The 22,478-nt window shown below is 31.3% G+C and overlaps 1 protein-coding gene across 1 annotated transcript in view; it reads right to left on the bottom strand.

Annotated features, from left to right (window-relative positions):
• The window catches only part of COL11A1 (collagen type XI alpha 1 chain), a 208,150-nt gene that overhangs the window by 21,601 nt on the left and 164,071 nt on the right, over positions 1-22,478 (bottom strand). The window contains exons 47-54 of the mRNA XM_036823722.1: positions 20,044-20,097; positions 18,511-18,564; positions 17,210-17,263; positions 11,917-11,970; positions 11,206-11,313; positions 10,862-10,915; positions 10,171-10,224; positions 9,089-9,142 (exon numbers count right to left, since the gene is read on the bottom strand). Of these exons, the coding sequence (XP_036679617.1) occupies positions 9,089-9,142; positions 10,171-10,224; positions 10,862-10,915; positions 11,206-11,313; positions 11,917-11,970; positions 17,210-17,263; positions 18,511-18,564; positions 20,044-20,097 (486 nt within the window). The remainder of the gene's footprint in view (positions 1-9,088; positions 9,143-10,170; positions 10,225-10,861; positions 10,916-11,205; positions 11,314-11,916; positions 11,971-17,209; positions 17,264-18,510; positions 18,565-20,043; positions 20,098-22,478) is intronic.

The following is a 22,478-nucleotide window of genomic DNA, read 5'->3' on the forward strand; positions in this document are numbered from 1 at the left end:
TAATATATAGTCAGATCTTGAAATCTGACATTCAAATTTCCTTCTTACATTCTCTTAGCCATTTGTGAAATATAAAACTTGACATTTCTAATCTTTGTAATAAACATGTAGAAAGGAATCAGTTACATTACATAACATATAATATTCAAGGTATCAAAGAAAACAACTATTTTTCAAGCTAGAAATATGTTATAATTCCCACTGTGTCTAAATTTTGTTCCTACTCATTATACTAGGTCATTGGTATTTTCACTTATGGCATCTCAAATCAACACAAGCAGGGCACTTGGTTTGATAGTCCAATACAATAAGAGTGCTTTTGGCCTCTTACTGTGGTGGGCTACACAATATATATACTCATAATAAATTCATTCTAAGACATAAAAAATTTATAATTGTATTATAAAATATTTATTTCATTCCACTATTTAATTGATTGTTATTATTACTTAACAAACATTAAGATTCAATCTGAAACTTAACTGTGCTGAAAATTTCTACACAAGTTCAGACATAAGGATAGAAAGTTTAAAAAAGAAACTTAATGATCTCTAGGAAATTGTATTTCATTTTTCCCCAGACTCTCTTGTTTTCCGTTTGTTTACTTCAATTTTTGTTATGAATTGTGCTCAAAATCATCAACTGAGATTGAGGTTGGAATTTGGGGAGAGTAGCAGAAACAGTGTTAATTGGTGAAAATAAGGTGAGGCAGGATGACTTTCTCTCTTTCAGATGCTATATTAATATTCTAATGGTGGATACACGTTAGTCTTTCATATGGTCTTTTAAATCCATATTTAAAATGGGTATCAGGCACTTCATCAAACTCAGAGTTCTGTGAACTCATTTATCTCTGAGAGAGTCAATGAATATATCATTAGCAATTATCTTCTCAATATCATCACTATAACTTCATATATTATTAGGCATTCATTGCGCCTCTACCCAAAGATAAGAAGTGCATACATAAATCCTGTAAGCAGTCTCTTGAGGCAGCAACAATTTGTTAACAATAATATAGGCATTAAAACTTAAGTGTATCTTTTGAATTTCATACTATTTATGCAAGAGGATTTCTGTAGAGAAGCATAAGCTTCAAATATTTCTTAGTGTTAAAGAGTTGAGTCATTTTGGTGTGCAGATGGTAACTATACTTATTGTGGTGATTATTTTGTAATGTATAAAAAATACATTTTTGGTGTGATGGTTAAAGTATTCCTATTCAAATTGGGTAAAACAGCCATAATGATTATAATTTGGGGAATAGAAATTATGAGATTCAACTGAATAATGGGCTTTTCTTTATTCTATGAAGATTTTTCCATAAACTAATGACATAAAGGTATGGGGTATTAACTTCAAGATTTCAATTACACATATGAACTTTATAGTATAGAAGATTTATAAATATCTAGCTTTAGGAAAAGCAAGTCATCAACTGTCTAAAATGTAACAAAAATATTGCTTTTATTGCAAGGTAGAAAAGAAAATCTGAGTTTGAAAAGCCTAGAGAATTAAACACAAGTAAACTACGACATGGCCACAAAATTGTGATTCAATAAAACATTTCTTCATCCCAAAAGGATTTCTTTCCCCTTTGAATGAATGCCTGATGTTTATCATTGGAAATCCACATTAAATGGTTTTACTCTGTTCTTTATCTCATTTTTCCCATTTTCATTTATTCCTTATATTTTTTCCAGATGGCACAGATTTTTTTAAGAAAAACTAGGATGAAAACAGATAACACACTTTTTTTAAAGAGAATAGGAAGTTCCCTTTAAAAAAAACTAAACAATGCCTATGGACAAATTCTTGTTTTAGTCATTTCTTTCTCATATATCTGCATAAGCAGAGAGGCAAGGACTTAATATAATGAATTACTTCCTGTATTATCACGAAGTAATGAGTGTTCTGATTGGAAAATGCCTTGTAAAACATGAAAATAAAATAAGCTTTGGTTAATTTTCCACCAGTAATCACCGTTACATGAGATTTTCCTTGCTATGAGAAATATACTTTATATAAAATACACAGTATAATCCTCTCTCCACTATTCACATTTTATAATATTATTCTACAATTTGCCCATTCTTCCATACATGTTGCAAATAGTTGTCTTCCTTATATGTCAGAAATGTGCTGTGCATGGAAAAAAAAAAAAAAAAAACAAAAAAGTGAAACCCTAAGGAGTTCACAAAGTTTAGTTATGAAGACAGACAACAAAATTAGCAAATACAGTACATTGTAAAACACACAAAGATGAAGTAGGTGTACAAAATAGGTACACTGATCTAGTTAGGCAGTAGGGAAAGCTTTCCTAAGAACCTAATATCTGATCTTAATCTTAGTGTGGGTAGATATGGGAGGGATGTTTCCTTCTAATCTGACCATCTACATTCATGCATAAAGGCATAGGGATGGAAAGAATACATATATGGTATATATGGGCATATATAGTAGGTTAAAGCTTCCTTTGTATTTTGATTAATTAATAATATCAGTTATTGTTTTAATTTTTTATTGTAAATTTTCTTTTGGCAGATGAGATGGGACTCCTTAAAATTCCATTTAATATATGCATTTTCAGGTTAGGTTTAAATCTTTTTAGTCATCTCTAGTTTTTTTTTCAGTAAAAGGGCTTTGAACTAGTTCTTGGTTTCAAACCGCTATGATAACCTGAGTATTAAAATTCCATGGCTTACTGATATAAACTGTACAATCTTCTAGTGCCTCAAGGAAATATACATTTATTCTCAAGTATTAAAATGCGTGACAGAATGTACGTGTACTACAAATGTCAACTTAATTTCCCTACTTGTTCAATAACTGTTAGAATGTTGTTTCTCAGTAACACTGCCACTCGCAACATTCTGACCAATATTCTATTGGGAGGGTTTATTATCATTTATTTGTAAGAGTCACTCAAGGAAAAAAGTGATAACACTTTTCAATACATTTCTATTCATTGCTACTTCTGATACGAGATGCTATAGAAAAATTGTTATTGGTCCTTTTCTGTTGTTCCAATGTAGCAAAACAAAGGATAAGAGAAATGTTAATTTCCACAAAATACATACAAAGCTTACTTAAAATTATGCTTTCTAGATGAACTAAAGGGAAATAAATGGTAAGGCAATTCTGTATTCAGTTAAGTCGTAAGTGTGTAGATCAGATATTATAATTATTGTATAGGACTGTTTTTTGCTGTTTCCACAAGGATGATATTAAATTGATTCCTGCATCAAAGACATTGCTGCCTGTTGGCTGAATGCAAAGGTTGGTGAAGACAGAATTCTCCTCATCAGCTACAATTCACAAAATTCACTCTGCACCATATCCCTTTAGGCTCAGGAGCTTTGTGTTCACCCAGTGCATAAACAAAGTGACCTCACAGACATACAATAAAGTTCCCAAGTACTTCCTTCGAACTCATTTTAATCACATTATTATCTCTCAAACTAGTTCTAAATCCCTGTTGCTTGGCAAATCCATTTTATTAAAATTATATGCAGTCATCATGAATTTAATGCTCTGTTTTTTTGGCAATAGTTTTCATAGGAAATTCCTTTACAGTTTACGCTACATGATTTTACATCAGCTTACACCAAATAAATAAATAATACAAATTTGTATCCATCTCAACAGAATCACAGTATTCTATACTTCAAAAATGCAATTAATTATGAAGTTACTATGAATTTATTGCTAATAAACTTTCATCTCAATTTATATAACTCAGAAATTAGAAGAAAATGTCTTTATCTTCTCTGTATATTTTATTTAATGTTTGTTTTGTTTGTAAATGATGGCATAATTCAAAACCTGTATTAAACTCCTTAAGAAGAGCATCCACTCTTTGAACTCTTGATAAATCCAGATATTAGATGTAGTGGTTTAAATATACATTTTTATTAATTTAGTCTTCACTCCAGCATGGAATATTAGTTATTTTGCCTACTCTATAAATGAGAAAACTGAGACTCAAAGAAATTAACTTATTCTAAGTTGTATTTATAAGTAGCAAAGCAAGAATTTGAAACCAGGTCTATTTGATTCTAATGCAACAGCATTCGGGACTAGTTTGTGCTGATAGTTAGCTATGAAGAGTGTCAGTTTAAAGGCTGAGAAAGACCTAAGTAAATAATTTGTATTTCTATTTTTTCACCTAAGCCATCTTTTTTTTTTTTTTTTAGGTTAAGGTAGAGCTCTTGACTAGTTTGGTTGTTTGTAATTCAAAAGAATGTAAGCATTAATTGCTACTGTTAAATCAGAGCAAATTATAGCTTTAGTAATAAGATCGTTGACACTAATCTTTACACCATTAAAATATATTTTACGCTTCTAAAGAAAAAAGATTATTGTGTAAAACAGAGAAAGCCAATTAAACCTGCCAATCTATCCAATCCTAATACAGAACACAATTTAACACATTATGTTAAATATCGTTCAGGTTAGATTTAATGATGCCACATTTTAAAAGAAGAAAACTTGCATAATACTGCTCAGTTGGGCTGACCTAAGGTTGATTCTTCTGCTAAATCAAAATGGATGTAAATAGCTTTGTAAGCAATGCATAGTCATCACAATTCTCATATCATTACAAATTCATAGATACAAAGTCTTCTAATTTTGTTTACAAAATGACTAGAGTGGAATAAAAATAGCTTATTATATTCATAAAAGTTGTTTTTTAAAATGGGAGGCTAGAACATCTCTAAAATTTTTGAAGAGATTATTTTAAAATAATCTCATCAAAAATCAGAAAGGCAGCACTCCACTATAGAATTTGCTAATAATGAAAAGGATGATCCAGGGAATGAATCAGTTAATTACTTTAATATCTAAGAGTCTCAGCATACAAACGTATAACTTCCTACATGTCACTTGCAACTACTGTAACCCTCTTTCTCCCAGAGAAATAACTACCATTCTGAATTTAATGAATCATTGTCTTCATTTATTTAATCACTTTTACCACTTATGTTTGAATGCTTAACAACATGTTTTTATTTTTTTGCATATTATATAAATGAAATTATCTATCTTCTCCAGGTCAACACTACATATATTTTCTTCTTAACATCAGGTGTTTGAGATTCATCTTTGTTGATTCACACATCTGCAATACGATATTTTCACTGCCATACAAAATTTCAGTTTATGCCTATCTCAGCACACTTATTTTTTCTACATGTGTATCTTGGTAAATATGTATAAGATATCATCCAGAGCATGTACCTAGGAATGGAATTACAAGTTAGTAGGGAAAGTTCATTGTTAAATTCTGCTAGGTAATAATGAACAATTCCTAAAGCAGTTGTACCAGTTAGCTCACAATAGCTGTTTATGATAATCCCCATTATTTTCTATTTGAAAAACATCGTTTCCAACATTTGGTTTGTCAGACTTAAATTGTCATCAATTTATAGATGTAAGTGGTATCTCTACGTCATTTTTAACACACGTTTCCCTAACTTCTACACATCTTTTTACGTGTTTGTGGAACATTTGTGTAAAATACCTTTCCATGCCTTTTGCTAATTTTTGTCTACTGTTTGATGCTTTTCTTCTTACTTTGTGAGATACACTTAGATACTCTGGAAAATTTTTCATTACAAGCTTTCTGTATGTTAAAAGTATTTTATCCTGATTCGATCTTTTCAATGTCTTTTCAGTATTTTTAGATAATCAGAAACTTTTCACTGTAATTTATTTTGTACACCAACTTTTCCATTCTGATCATACCTATGTGACCAGAATTTATAACCAGAGGTCACAAATTTATTCTCCACTAATCTTTGCTAAAATATTCCAAAGTTTCCTTTTCATATTTAAGATTGTAATTCAACTAGAATTATTTTTTGTGAATGGAGAAATGTAAAGTCCAACTTTATTTTTTTCATATAGATATTCAACTGCCCCAGCAAAATATATTCAATAATCTATCTTTTATCCATTGATCTGCAGTGTCTAATTTGACACAAATGAAGTTACTGTATATTTTTAAGCCTTTTCTAGGCTCTCTCTTCACTGAGACCATTTGTCTATATATCTATAGAGAAGTTCAATTATAAACTTACTAACACATTATCTTAATTTCTTATTTTATATCCATCTCACTGATGCATATAAACATATTTTGATTTTTTCAAGATATTTTATTCCTTTTAATCAAGAGAGTTTATCAAGAGAGTCTGTCTGGTTAGAAATACTGACAGGAAAGAGTAATGTGATTTTTCTACTCTCTAATTTTCTATTTAAATTTAAAGAATAAATTTACCAATTAAACTTGCAATTTACTAATACCATATAATCTTAAATTTGATTGAAAAAAATCATTGGTTATTATTTCTGTTCTTAAAGCAACAAACTACTAAAATTTGTTGATCGTATACTTATGTTCTTGTTAATATACTATTAATATGTTATATATTATACAGTGTACTAGATAGTATATTATAATTATTTCTAATCTATGAAAAATATAACCTTATTCTATTGTAAAGAGAAAAGAATTAAAAATCAGGGATTAACGTTTTTACATTATACCACATTTGAGCAGCAAATGCAGAAGTCCAATTAAGGTGTGAATGGATAGAAATGCAAATACACGGACTTTCCGCTACCCAACACTGTCTCATTGTTACAGAACAGAATATAATCTAAATATCTATATATCTGTGCTGACGGTACTATGACATTTTTTCAATTCTAGAATCGAGTGGAGGTCTTTCTAGAAGTTTGTTTCAGTTATTCATTAGAAGTATAATTGTTGATAATTACACATTCTAAAGTATTCAGCACAAATATTTTAGAAACTCTCTGCTATTATAAAGATGAAAAGCGTGTTACATTATATTAACAAGGTTTAAAAATTAGTAAATGTGGATGGAAATATTTTGAAAGTTCGTAGTAGTGTCAACAGGGTCAACATTAACTATTGTGCTGAAATACTTTCATATATAGCTTAATAGATTTAAGATTTTTTTAATAGTTTTGTTATACATTTGTATGTAAATTTGGAGTCACATATTAATCTAAAGGAGGTATCTGATATACTGGTTCACACCTAAGTGCCCCCCCTTTTCTTGCATGTTTCTATTCATACTCCCTAGTAAATTGTTTATATTTATTTACTTTTTTTAAATTTCAAAATCATTCAATTTTCAAAATGAGTAAGCCACATGATCCACCACTGTCTCGCTAAAGAAATTAATTCATTCCCTAACTCTGTCACATATTAAAAGAATACATCCCAAATAGCAAATGGTACTTAGTTGAACTTATCAAAGATTGTAAGTGAACAATCTGTTTTGACATATTTTAAAATAAAACTGAACTATATAGCACTTGCTGAGAATTTGCTTTGGATAATGGAATGAGCTGAGAAGCTGCCAGTAGATGTTAATAAAATATTCAAAATATATTTTTATATAGTTCCTCCTTTTCCAGTAGTTACAATTTGAAGGAAGGTTTAATTCCCTCTGCATCAAAAGCATAATAACTTATACCTATATAAGATGATAATTTTGTGCTTATAATAACTATTCAATAACTATTTCATAACTAAAGACTAACACTCTAACATTATTATGTGAATACATATTATTTTTGTTTTATATGAGTGATCTTATAAATCCTAGGTATAGTAGGCCCTCCCTGAGAAGCAATATAAGTAATTTGCCTAAGGAAATACAGGTAATAAATGGTAGAGCTGGGTCAAAAGTCAGGTAGTATGACTTCACTGACTTATTAACCACTGCATTAAATAGCCTTCCATCATTTGACTGGGAGAAAGACAAAAATGATTTCATGTTTTCTCAGGAAAGATTTCCACCAATTTTCAAAGACATTTTATATAAGTATTCTTCTGAAAGGTCTGAAATAATAGAACAGATATTCATCCATTTGGAAAGTTTTAAGAACATTGAGACTGTAGGCAAAAACAGGCAACAGATCTCAACATCATGTTACACTTTGTAATTACTTTCTAAGAATAACAGCCCAATGGTTGTTTTGGGATATGTTTCTTTTTCTATAAAGATTATGCTTTTGGGCTGCTGACAAAAAGAAAACAAACAAACAAAATAATAATATTAATAATAATAATGAGAAAGAGGAAGAGGAGGGGAAAAGTAAAAAAGGCACTTGGGTCAGTGAGAAGAAAATTGTATTCAGAGAAAATATTTACTATAAACTAAATTCATTTCCAGCAAAGAGAAGTGTTTGCTTGTAAATGTTGACTCAATTTATGTCCTGAGAGACAGAATTAAAACCTGTCACACTCTGTGTATAGGAAGATGTGTAGTGTGAAAATTCTCCTAAGATAAAGCTACCATTAGAAAACCAGAGTGGCCCCAATTGCTCTGTGTCTTTGGATTACTGAAGGGGAAATGAGCCTAAGAAATATATTTCAATGTTGACCAAATATTTTGTTCATGTATAGGTTGGAAAATAGACTAAAGGAGGTTCAGGAGAACACTGTGTATTAATAGAAGTGCTGCAAGAGGCAGGTCAACAGGATTGTTTTATTATAAAAACAGTATAATAGTGGGAAAAAGGCAGTAAAGCAAATCTCCTAGGGTCCACTGTAGCCAATATTTTGAACAAGATCTTTATATTTTACTATAGCTTTTTCTTAAAATCCTATCAGAGTAGTTTGACAGTGTAAAGCAATCTAACATTATATGCTGATTCCTGAGCTCATTCTACTGATACTGCATTCAGGTTTCTATAACATTTTCAACAAGCACTGGAGTTTGGACAATTCATCTCCTTGTAGGATACCATGAGCTGAAATTCAGGGTATCAGCAGAGTCTTTTATAAGAGCCTATGGCATTTGTACAGCGGAGACCTAAGCACAGAGAAGTGGGAAACTATTTTTCATTGTGACAGATTAAACCTGTCAATTAAATTGTGTTCTACTTTAATAAGTATTTTGACAAATTTAAGAAATCACTCTCTAGGACATACGTTTTTCAGCACCATTATAATGTGCTGCCTACAGCTTACAAATATGATATAAATTTATACACACAATGGATAATGAGTAGATGTTTCAAGTAAAGAATTTAAAAAACTTACTCTCTTTCCAGGAGGACCTGGTGGGCCAGCCTCACCAGATGGGCCAGGAGGACCCTAAAAAATGTGAAAAATACCTTTTAAGCAATTGGGTATTATTTTATGGCTCCCAGCACTGTTCAAAATCTGGACTGAAGCCAACCTGTTTCTTCATTTCTCCACATCTATCTTTCCTGGAAAATCTTAGTCCTATTTCAGATACCTAAACTTCTTCCAGATATCTATAATTCGAGCTGGTAAATTCATATGGAAAACTTCTTCACAGCTGGAAAAAAGTGAGTCGAATTCCTTCTATTTAAAACTGTTTTTTTAAAGTGCTAGTTTATATCTGACAAGCATCCAATAGATGTACTAATTAATAGAATTATATGGTTAATAATTCTACGCATATCACATACATCTGTGAACCATAAATCTATTACCTCTAATTTCATCTTGTGCAACACTAGCATTTTATTCCAAGGAGTACACAACATGCTGGGATATGACCCACAAGTCTTATCTACACAGAATAAGTCTATATCTCTTTGACTGCAAGTATCCAGTGGGTATGGCTCTAGAGACAAAGTTATGTTAAGAGTGCAGTTTGTCTTTGACTCCTACTTAAGTCAGTGCCCTCCTTTACTTCCTCCCTAAATAAACTTATGTGGTCAAAGCCCCCTACTGCATTTCCCAAATTAAAAATAAAAAAGAGTCCAAAAATGCTGAGTTCATTCCGGTTAGTAATTGAAGTAATTCATGCTAATAATAGGCTGATAACCTAGTTTTCTTCATTTAATTCTTACTTGTGTTTTTAAAATGACTTTCCACTTAACACAGTTGGAGAGATAGTTCAATGTAATATAATATGACAAAATCACTAGTAGGATATGACTACAGTTTTTATTATGAAGGCTTTGATGATATTTCTTAAATCACATCAAGTAAGAAATGTTCCATGTAACACTGACTTTAAACTGGAATTCAAATATACCTGAATATGTACACACATAGCTATGCTTTTGGAAGTGTAATTATTTCTGATTATTTCTTTAAAATATCTTGAGACTATGCAAAGATTGAATAAAAATAGTGTGCTTACTTACCGGTTGTCCAGGATCTCCATCTTCACCCTTGTCACCACCAACACCATCCTGACCCTATAATGCGCAATAGAAAATGAACCCAGGTATTTCTCACTATTAATTAACTTTTATCAGAAAAAAATGATATGATGTACCATCTTAGTCCTTAAGAAAAATTATTACCAGATAAACAAAAGTATTATTGTATTCTTTCAGTTGGTTTTTTTAAGGATTATGGTATCTCTCTTTCCATAAAATGTATGAAATTGCTATGATATCAAATTTAAAATATAGTATGCTCTTAATATAAGGAAAGGGGAGGATGTAATTAGTATAGAAAGACAGTGCATCCTTTAACCATGAACAAATATGGTGCAGTTTGAGACAGAATTTGCATTTTAGAATGGACTGAGGTAAAAGCAAAAATCTTGTAACTTTGAAATGATAGTAATGCGGCTACTCAGATAATTAGTATGTACAACTCAACAAAGTCTGGAAAACTAACCCAATGAAGAGATAATAATAATCATGCAGCACAAGTCTGATAGTCTCCAAATATATGAATTTTTATTCTGGTAGTTGTGATTACAGTTTACATCTTCCTTTTATTCCTATTTTTGGGGATCCACTGAAGTAATTAAGACTTTTCTTTAATTATTATCTGGGAACAATCCCCAGCAAAATAATTCCTTTGTTTTTCTATGATACTTACTGCAGGGCCAGGTTCCCCAGGGGGACCAGGATCTCCAGGAAAACCAACAGGACCCTAAAATAATGTTTTTAAAGGAAAGGAAATAAATGAAAAATTTTTATAAAGTCATGATATTCTGAAACTTAAGAGATAAAAGTCATGGTAAAACCATATGAGAATATCTCTCTTCTGCTAGAAAATTTTTTAAAAATGAAATGAATTGAGAATGCTTATGAATACATCAAATGATGAAAAGTCAGCTTCACCAGCTATGGGCCAAAGTCTCATGATTTCTAGTCTTTCTACGAAGAGCTTCAAGTGGCTTTGACATAGATGCCACTTTAAAGAGGACCAAGGTCACTTACCGGGTTACCCTTAGGGCCATCGTCACCTGATGGTCCTTTAACACCAGGAGGTCCAGCAGCACCCGGTGGACCAGCTTCTCCTTTCTCTCCTCTTTCTCCTTTGGGACCCTACACAACGTAAGAAAAAGAATGATTATCTTACAAGCTTTAAATCAGTTTCTTAACCTTAGCATACGAGGTCAGACAATACTCTGCTGTGGGAGCTTGTCTCATGCGTTGCAAGATGTTTAACAGCATTCAGGTCTCTTTTACTTGGATGCCAGCAGCTACCATTCCTCCAAGTGTGATAACCAAAAATGTCTCCAGACATTGCCAAGTGTTTCCTGAGAGTGAAATTCACTCTCAGTTTAAACCAATCTAAATTAGAATAATATAATGCTAATACAGTTCATAAATGTTTACTCGATGTAGCAGGGTTTGCTGGTTTCTTTTGTGGACAGTCCACCAAAGATATATGCAATAAGCAGCTTATAGTTCTAATGTTCTAACTTATGCTAATGTAATTTTTTTTTTCAGTTTCTTTGTGAATCAAAATATGCAGAGGATAGGCAAAATTATTGAACAAAAAGGCTCTGCACTGGTGATGATTCTTAACGGGTTGGAAAGTGAAAGGAACTGAATCACAGCTAGGAGTTAAGTTACATGTTTAAAATACTCTGAAAGAAATATCTGATCCATAACACACTACATTGAAAATAAGCCAGCACTTACGCCTGTGCCTGCTTCCCCAGGAGGCCCTGGGTTCCCTGCTTCTCCAGGCTCACCCTATAAAGAAGAGATCAAAAGAGTATCATAGCACAGAAACAATGTTTCACATTTGTAAAACTTCCTTCAATGATGACCATGACACTTTAAACTAGCCCTTAACTCATTATATTATTTAAAAGGCAGCGGACAACTTAGGCAGCGGACAACTTTGATAAAAAGAATAAACTTTTCCTATTACTGACCTTAATACTTTTATTTCTCAAGTGGGGAGATAGAACTGGATAAGCTGGATGCAACAATTCTCATCAGTTAGTTAATACCCAGAGCATTAACCCAAGTTACCACCAAACCACACAAAACAGACATTTGCATGTTTCCTAAAACTTGTGTATTTGTGTTGCATCAATATTCATATTATAATTAAGTTTATGGATTAAACAATTTAAAATGTTTTGTACTAAAATATGAATTTACTTTAATAATCAAACAGTTTCGTAGTATTTTGATAATCCTATAAAATTTAGTTAGTAGAGGTCTAAAGAGGTCTAAAGTAGAGCTATAAATAAATACAAAAACACTATTTATAAGATACACATAGATACTTAGATACTAATTAAAACTGCTCCGTTTGAGGATATATATTGGTAGTCTTTATGATCTCCATGTATAAATGTGGATGGCTATTTTATGGCTCAGTGCAATAAAAAATAAACCTCCTAGCCTAGTAGGCTTCCCTTATGAAAGTCTGTTACTAACTCTTCACACTTAGAAATGCATACAAACATAATATTCGGTTCAAGTAATCATCCAAGTGAAGTAATACAATACATTCATGTACCATGTTTCTATACAAAATCAGTAGTACTAGAAACTCTGAAGTGAAAATTGTTCTAAATTTTTTTAAAAATGTGAGGCCTGAATTTTCTTTAATTTTTAGCTCAGCTATTTCCAATATTCCTGGCACAGACCCACTGCTCATAAATTTGTTTGAAATGTATTATATTAAATATAAACATAATTCCAGGGGAGAGACTATTTTGTGTACATAATTTCTTATTCTTTGAGAATATGCACATATTTTAACTTCTTGAATTATCTGCATAATGAGGGAAGATATCAAGTACTTTCTAAGCATTCATTAGTATTATTATGTGTAAATTATTTTCTCTCTCAAGTAAGTAGCAAATATTTCCAATTATCTTGAATAAACTTTACAAGTAAAGTATTGCATTTTCATTATTTTCAAAGCAATGAATCATTCATCTATCCCAGTATGATGGAAAAATATGCAAGTGATATTTTTATGAGTCATTATTCACATCTTTGAAAAAAACTTAAGCAGTTTGCCATTCAAATCAACTGTAAAATGTCCATATTAAATTCTTTATATATGGAATATATATAGTATACTGCATAACCTCAGTTAGATGTGAAATTTAAAATAGCCAAACTCACACAAGCAGAGAGTAGAATGGTGGTCACCAGGGGTTGGAGAGTGGGGGCCATGGGGAAATGTTGGTTAAAGTGTACAAAATTTCAGATACTCAAGATGAATAAGTTCTGGAGATCTAATATATAGCAATATGACTATAATTAACAATATTGTATTGTGTGCTTGAAATTTGCTAACAGGGTAGATCTTAACTTTTCTCATCACACAACCAAAAAATGGTAACTCTGTGAGTTGATGAATATGTTAATTAGCTTGAGTGTGGGCATTATTTCACAATGTGACATGTATCAAAATATCAATTATATGCCTTAAAAGTACACAATTTTTATTTGTCAACTATACCTCAATAAAGCTAGGGAAAAAGGAAATACAGGAAATCTATTGATTATGTACAAGATGTTTTCATATGTACCACATTAACTCATAGTGCTACCATAAGAGTTAGAACTAGAAGGGAAATAACTGCATATTTTGTGTTTTTTATTAATCTGTGTATTTTGTTGTTCCCCTTTAATCCCTGTCCACTATAAAGTTAAACTAGATTCTGAAATGATTCCATTTGTTTATTTTTTTTTATATGAGGGAAATAATAGGTGGTGAAGAGACAGGATTAAATAATTGTCAAAAAATAGTACAGATTAACCTATTTGCAAAGCAGTAATAGAGACACAGACATGGAGAACAAATGTATGGACACCAAGGGGGGAAAGGGTGGGGTGGTGGGATAAATTGGGAGATTGGGATTGACATATATAAACTACTATGTATAAAACAAATAACTAATGAGAACCTACTGTATAGCACGGGGGGAAAAAAAGAAGGTACAATCTATTTGTAGGATATATATTAAATTAATCTTAAAAGTGCATTCCAACATACAGTAGGTGCAGACAAATACTGTTTGACTCCACTTATACGAGGTACCTAGAATAGTCAAATTCATAGAATTGGAAAGTACATTGGTAGATGCCAAGGGTCAGGGGGTAAGGGGAGTAGGGAAGGAGAATGGGGAGTCAGTGTTTAAAGGGGACAGAGTTTCAGTTTAGGAAGGTGAAAAATTCGGGAGATGGATGATGGTGAGAGCTGCACAACAATGCGAACGCACTTAGTGCCACTGAACTGTACAGTTAAATATGGTTAAAATAGTATGTTTTATATTATGTGACTTTTACCACAATAAAAAACATTAAAAAAAATTTAAAGAAAAATTTTTACTACAAAGTCTCTTCATTTTGAGAGCAATGCATTAATATTAATTTCTCTAATATATATATGAAAATTACCTTTTTTGAGTGTTAGAGATAAGTGTGCACAATATAAATAGCAATTACTTAAGATGAAATTAATATTAAATCTATAAAGGTCTCATTTAAAATCTTTGGAAAGGGGATGGGACAAAATCACAAGGAAAGAAATAAAACACTGTAAAAAGACTACATTATACAAATTAAATATCTCTAGTATCAATGAGGCTATACCATGTTTATTCTAAGTACTAATAATTGACTTAAATACAATAATATAAATTCTATGAAGAGTATTGGCATATAAAGGAGGTGCTAGTTTATACATTTATTATTACTTATCATGTAACTATTTTATCCCATTCTATAGTGCACTTGTTAAGATTAAAGCCCCCTTCAGAAGGGACAGCAAATTACTCCGTATGCCTAAAGTCATAACAGATGTACTCATTCTTAAGGTAATATCCTGATCTGTCTCCTTGTTTTGAAGAAAACACTAAAGTACAAAATCTATCAATAGCAAATATATATTATATGGAAAACAAGTTAAACTTATTTAAGCAAAGTGCAGCATGACTAAAGTATCTTAGTTTCTCTTTTCTTTTTTTCATTGAATTAGTGACTGGGAATAAATTTTCCAAAATAGAAACGGGGAAGAATTCAAACCAAATCAGAGTTGATGTCAAAAATCTGTAATCCGCATCAAAGTATATTACCCTAGATTCTGAAGAACAAAATAAAATTAGGGTTTCATTTCTATCCTGCTGTCACATAGAAACTTTTTTAAACAGAGAAAAAATAAAATTCTGTTTTTTTAGTATAACAAATTTAGATTCAGGTATGTTTTAATTGTAAGAAGTCGAACGCCATCCTGATTGACTGAATCATTCTGTGAAGATTCAAAATTGGCCAAGTATTACCAGATAGGCTTTAAACAAATGGAAACAGTATGGAAAAGAAGTTCCCCAAAACTCCAAACATCTGGCATCCATGTTTATCTTCAAGGGTAGCACAGAGGATAAAACCATAAAAGAAGCAACTAAAGCACTTAAAACTTTTCCCACTGCACACAAAAGCTGTAGGAAACAAGTATAATAAGCTGAAAAGACTATTAAATGGTTTTAGAATTTGCTATATCGGCAAAAAACTAAAATTAGAGGCTAGTTCTCACAACTATCTGGTCAGTATTAGAGCCGAAAGAGGATGACACAAAGGGAAGAAAGAGGAAAGGTGTGGGCCATCTTCATCAGTCTACTACTATGATACCATTAGACACCAGTCCTCTCTTCTGCTATTCTTTCTGTGACAACTGATTCAACAAAAAGTTCTTTCAATTACACTCTCAACTTATCTGCATTTTTCAACACAAACTTTAAATTAAGAATATAAACCAAGAGTTGGTCAATCAAAAAACTAGACCGTTTATGCAGTAAGAATTAGATAATAACTTTCAAATATTTCTAATTTAGTAATTAAGAAACTATATAATAGTTGATCATATAAAATTAATTATAATCAAAATACTAGAATGTGGGTATTGAGAAGAAATAAACACCAAAATACTAGGTTCTCAACCTACTACATTTCTTTTTCTGAGGGACAAATACTTTGATTAAGATAAATGAATGAGTATAAGATACGATATGTCAAAATTTTTGAGACTAAACAACAGAATCATTTTTATGATTAGGATAAGTCTATACTTTTGATATTTATTAACAAAACTGAAGCAAACTCAGGAAATTTCTAAGTTTTTTTTCACTGCATAATATTTTATCGTATGACATTTAATTTTCATCCCTCAAAACTGGTAAATTATTTTTTAAATAAAGCAAATAACAATGTTAATTTTCTTGAAAATTCTTTTAAGAAATGAGAATGAATGCATAAATAACAAATCAGAGGATCATTTTGACACTTTCATAAAAAGGAAGAGCAGATATTTTTAAATAAAATCATGTTCATGAAAAAAAGAAGCTATTCTGAGCCCAGATATTATGGCACATGCCAACTATTTTGAAAAGTGCCAAAGACAGGTCATAGTATTAGTAATGAAAATATAACTCCAAATATGACAAACTGTATGATTAATTCTTTTGTAATATGAAGGATTCTTTTTTTGCTTTTAATTCAGTTACATCTTTTTTCGCTTTTAAGTCACTTACCAATCTCTTCTATTTTCAATAATGAATGGTTACTAGAGACACAGGCTAGTGAAACTTATGTGGGTTAGAGTGGATCCTGATTTAGTCCCTTTCTAATAACAAAACCTTAATGGAATTACTGAAATTCTCTACGATTCAGCTCACTCAGCCTAAAAATGTGGGTAATAATAATAATGCCATCATCATGGAGTGGCTGTGTTGATTAAAGTAAATAATCCACTGCTCAGCACAATACCTGTCAATCAAAAATGTGATATCTCTAAATCACTTTTTCTTTAATTATTTAACTGTTAGAGTAGATGAGCTGTAGTTCATATAACTATGTGTAAAATACTTAGAAAGACAGAACTATTAAAAGCACGTCTAATACTAGCTAATATTGTCAAATTCCTCAATTCTCGCTGTTTCAAACTGTCTATCACTGCATTCCTTACCTTTTCTCCAACACCACCAACGGAACCAATGGATCCCGGGGGTCCTTGTGGTCCCTGTAGTATAGGAAAATGAATACAGTTATCCTTGCTCTTATAATAAAATACATCATCATAAATATATATCCAGTTGTTCTCAAAGGGAGAGAAATATTATGCAAGAATATTCCAAGTCATTTGAAAGATGAGACAAAATGATGAACTTTACTGAGCTGTCAAATTTACTGGATAGCAAATAATTTAATTATACTAAATTGATTTTCAAATTCACCAGAATTTTGAAGATAAGGTAGGAGACTTTCCAACTCTAGTCATGTCAGTTGATACTTGGAACATAATTTCAATCTCTCTGCCTATTGAAGAGATCAGATTTAGAGGATGATTTTGTAGATTTTTTTAGTGGATCAAAATATGACTCTGGTTACGAATTATGTAATCCATGCAAAAAACAATATAAATCATCTCTTAACCTTTAAATTACATAGGGAGAATTAAAACCTAAAAGAATTTCTAGTACATCTGTGTCTAATCTATTTTACCCAGTTCTGGTCTGCCGAAATTAAAAGCAGGAATAATAGAAGAGCAATAAAGACAAGAATAAATGACTTGTTCTTTGTGAAAAGGGAAAGTCAAATGGAAACAGAACATCAAAGCCTATAAATTTGTTAATGGTAACAGTAAGATAAATACGGCATTACATTCCTGTAATATTGGAACAGTCAGTCAACAATTAAGCTTGGGGGAGGAAAGCTTTATACAGTTGAGAGGAAACATTTTTTACATGGTAAGAGGTGCACATATTATCATGCACATATTACTCTGACATATTTTGTAGAAAGAAAATACAAAATACAAAACTTTTAGATAGTAGATGCATAAATAAAGGCTGTTTGGAGTACAGACCTAGGCTAGTACAATCAAGCCAATTACAACCATCTCCTCAAGCAATTGTAAAAGATAAAGGTTAAATTGGAAACAATTCAGCAACGTTGTACAGTTATTATGTGCAAGACAGTGTGCTGAACTGAACAATGCAGTTCTTAGAGCTAGTATTTCTCACTCACCAATAAATATTAATATATATTGACTGTAAATTTTGTACCTATATTATATTTGTGAGGCTTAGCTCCCTACAAAGCCTTTCTTTTCCTGTAAAATAAAATGGAGTGAGTAAATGATCCTTGAGCTCTTGTTCACTTAAACATTTAACAGGAGTGTAATTGTCTCCATTATATCTTGACACTACCTGCTATTAAATAATATCTATATAACTTCAAAATAATTAACATATTTCACAGTCTTACATCAGCTCCATTGGGACCTTGAGGACCTCTGGGGCCTGGAGGACCAGGTGGACCCTGTAAGAGATGAATATTAAGGTCTATGAAGACTAAACTCAAATGCATTTCTGATATTTCATTTTGTGATTAAGAAAACTAAAAGAAGTTTCAGCCTGCAAAATCATAGTCAGTGAAGCATATCAGGGTTATAAGTCATTTGTGATGGATACAACATCGTGTTAGCAAATGATTATTTACATATAGCTACGGGGAAATTAGAACTGCAGGAAGAACAATTTAATTAAAAATTAGAAAAGTCTGTTGTTACTATCTGGTACAATGAAGTCATACAGCTAGAAATATTTTAGGCTAGAATATGTTAGAATGCTAGAGTATAAAAGGAACATAAACTTTGAAGAGGAAATGGTGCTTGAGTAGATTTAGAATTCATTAATTCCATATTTTTATTTGTAAATTTTTGTTTTGTTTTTTATGTCAGCTCTTATGTTACATATGCTAGAATTGGAATAAGATTAATTATTTAGTTGTCTTCCTCAAACAAAGGGTCTCTCTCTTGGTTGTGCTTTAAGATTACCTTGGGGCACTTTTTATAAAATACTGGTGGCCAGAACCCTTTACTTCAAGAATGTATTAATGATTCAGGGAACCATAGCAAGCATATTTAGAGAGGAGTTTGCTATGTAAGTGATGCTGTTTGAGGTATTAATTAGTTATTTGAATCAGCAATATTTATGTTCTCAGTTTTTAAGTTTATTGTAATAAGAATAATTTCTTATTTGAAGAAAATGAAATCTAACATGCAAATATAAAAATATCAAAATATGTATTCTGAAGGAAGCAAAAATTGGGGGCAATGTTTATTGAAGGGAACGAGCAATTAGGAAATGTATTCATTACATTTCATTATAGATTTCAATGACCTTGGCTAATTGTTTCCTTACCCAAGGTAGTGCTCAATCAACAAATATATGTATTTCAAGTTTTTAGTTGAATTATTAGACTTAAACTTAGAGGAGAAAGCCAGAATCAATAAATGCAAATTTTTATGTTATAGCATTCTGATTAAGACAGAATTCCTTATTAAATTAAGAATTTGTTTCAAAGTACAATTAATTTTTAATACTGTGTTAACATTTGCTAATTATCTAAATCCTGTGTAACTATTATTATTTACCTGTTTCACATCAAAGTCCAGAGCTAAAGACTAATAAATAACTGAAGCGTGGCAGTTTATATACACTTCAACAATAAATACACATTGAAATAAAAAATATATAACAATACATCAACCAAAGAATACCATATATGTATAAAACACTACTCCAAAGTGAGAAAGAGAAAAGATAGAGAATTAGTCAAGACTGTGGGGGGAGACTTCAATAGCGGCAGATGCTAGTTTGGGTGAGAATCAGGGAGGCATCAATCTGAAAAGTCATAGTCTTTAGGGCTACTTTGTTCATACTAATAAACCTTAAGAAAGATGTTAGTAATGTGGAGATTCACAGCATACATCAATTCTAAAACATAAAAACTTACCATGGGACCAACATCCCCATTTTCACCTTTTTCACCAGGTGGGCCTGGCAGACCCTAAGAAAATATAGTAGAAAACAATAAAAGTCATTCATGTATTTTAAAAACATATATTTGGCTAATTTCTAATATAGAATTAAAAATTAAATATAAGTTAAATAAGAACATGGAAATTGAGTCAAACTATCATTTGTCAAAATACTTATAATGCAAATATTGACTACATATGATGGAATCTTATATCTACATTCACTAATAAAATTTATGCTTTGCATAATATACTGTTTGATTTCAGTTACAAGAACTAAGCACATTATTTGGTCTGGGAATTTATGAATACTAAATCATTTGCTCCATCTTTTATGAGTAGTATATGGGACTACCATTGTAAAAATTTTTTGGAAAAATCTTGTCCCAAATTATTTTAAAACACCTTATCCAGAAAGGATTTTATAGCTAGGTATAGTCAAAACTCTTTCAAAAATAAATATTCCATCCAATATATATCCAGGGTTACAAATATCTTCTGAACTTTTTTTTTTTAATTAATAGACTTTACTTTTTTTTTTTTTTAAGTATTTGTTTATTTATTTATTTATGGCTGTGTTGGGTCTTCGTTTCTGTGCGAGGGCTTTCTCTAACTGTGGCAAGCGGGGGCCACTCTTCATCGCGGTGCGCAGGCCTCTCACTATCGCGGCCTCTCTTGTTGCGGAGCACAGGCTCCAGACGCGCAGGCTCAGTAGTTGTGGCTCACGGGCCTAGTTGCTCCGCGGCATGTGGGATCTTCCCAGACCAGGGCTCGAACCCGTGTCCCCTGCATTGGCAGGCAGATTCTCAACCACTGCGCCACCAGGGAAGCCCTCTTCTGAACTTCTGATCTGTTAATTCCACTTATGAATCTTAAAAACTCATAGGCCATGAGATCTGATATATTACACTTCCTTTATTGTCTCAATCCATTTCCTTTACATTCATTTGCAGTGTAAGTGCTTTAGGAGAGGTTTTGTGCTACTGAATAAACTCAGAGCAGCTGCACACAAATTTCACCTGGCCCCGTCTTTATGGAAAAATTATTTTACTTCCTCTTGCTCTTCCTGACTAGTCCCCCCATGCAGAGCTGTTTATAGTTCCTCTTTCATATCACAATGATACTTTGTACATATTCGAATGTACACTTAAAAACACAATTATACCAGTTGTTTACATACTTATCCTCACTGGGCAGTGCTATTTCAGGTGTCAATTATTTATCTCTAACAATAAGCAGAGGACCAGGGAAAAACTGAGATTTTAATAAAATGTTGAATTTATGATGAATGAATGAATTCTAAGAAAATAAATCAACAGGAAATGCTACATGCAATAAGATGTATCTTGTAACACTAGCTATGATAGTTAAAATTCTCAATTATTCCAGATGTTTAATCATAAGAAAACATAGTTAAATAAATTTGGTTATATAAACTAACGGAATATTATAAGACTATAATTATGATACTAATATTCTAAATATGAATAATGTTTATGATAAGTATTAAATACAAATATAAATGAATGTATACTATAAATTTAACTGTGAAATATGTATTAAAATAGGTATGATGACTATTGGACAGAAATAGTAAAAGTGGTAATAGGTTTTAAAATGGTAGAATTATGGATTGTTTTAATTTTTAAAATGTTTTTGGGGTTACCATTACGTATATAAATCATACATTTTATACATATTTAAACGTTTTTACAATAGTATGTCAGGTATAATCTATTTAAGAAATAAAAAATACACACTACATAAGCTCTACATTTCTACTGATATTTTAGTAAAGTTATTGACTTGGTCCTACACACAGTGGCTACAAAGTATTTGACTAAAACCCACAGTAATAAATATATTTTACTTATTACCTAGTAAACATGCACATGTAAAATAGCTGAAACATGGGTTTCAAAAAGTAATACTTACCTTGAATGGATAGATGATGATCTTTGATATTTTTATTCTATTTTACCTTATCCTGTTATATTTCATTTTTTTTTAAATATATTTCATTTTTTAATGCTGGTAATAACCCACTAAATTGTTTTTGTGACCTACTAATTCCATATGACTCTCAGTTTGGAGAGAGGGTATTTTACCGAGTATATTTGTAAACTTTTTTTAATGTTCCATATATTCATTTTTATGAGGAAATCTTAATTACTGATTTATAATGAACAACATATACCAGAATGTCATTTATTTTTTCTCATGTATCAATCAGATGTCTAGGAAAATAACCTATCATATGTACTTCCCAAATAGTTATCGTCATCTGATGCTAGCTTCTAGAATTACTAGAGAAGTTCCTAGTAAGTTTCCTGGGAGGAAAGAACCAGGTAGTGTTTCTGATTTTAGCCTGCTTAAAAATTATTTGAAAGAGATCCCTAAAATTTTAGTT

Source organism: Balaenoptera musculus, chromosome 1, assembly GCF_009873245.2.
Source record: "Balaenoptera musculus isolate JJ_BM4_2016_0621 chromosome 1, mBalMus1.pri.v3, whole genome shotgun sequence".
Lineage (NCBI taxonomy): Eukaryota > Metazoa > Chordata > Mammalia > Artiodactyla > Balaenopteridae > Balaenoptera > Balaenoptera musculus.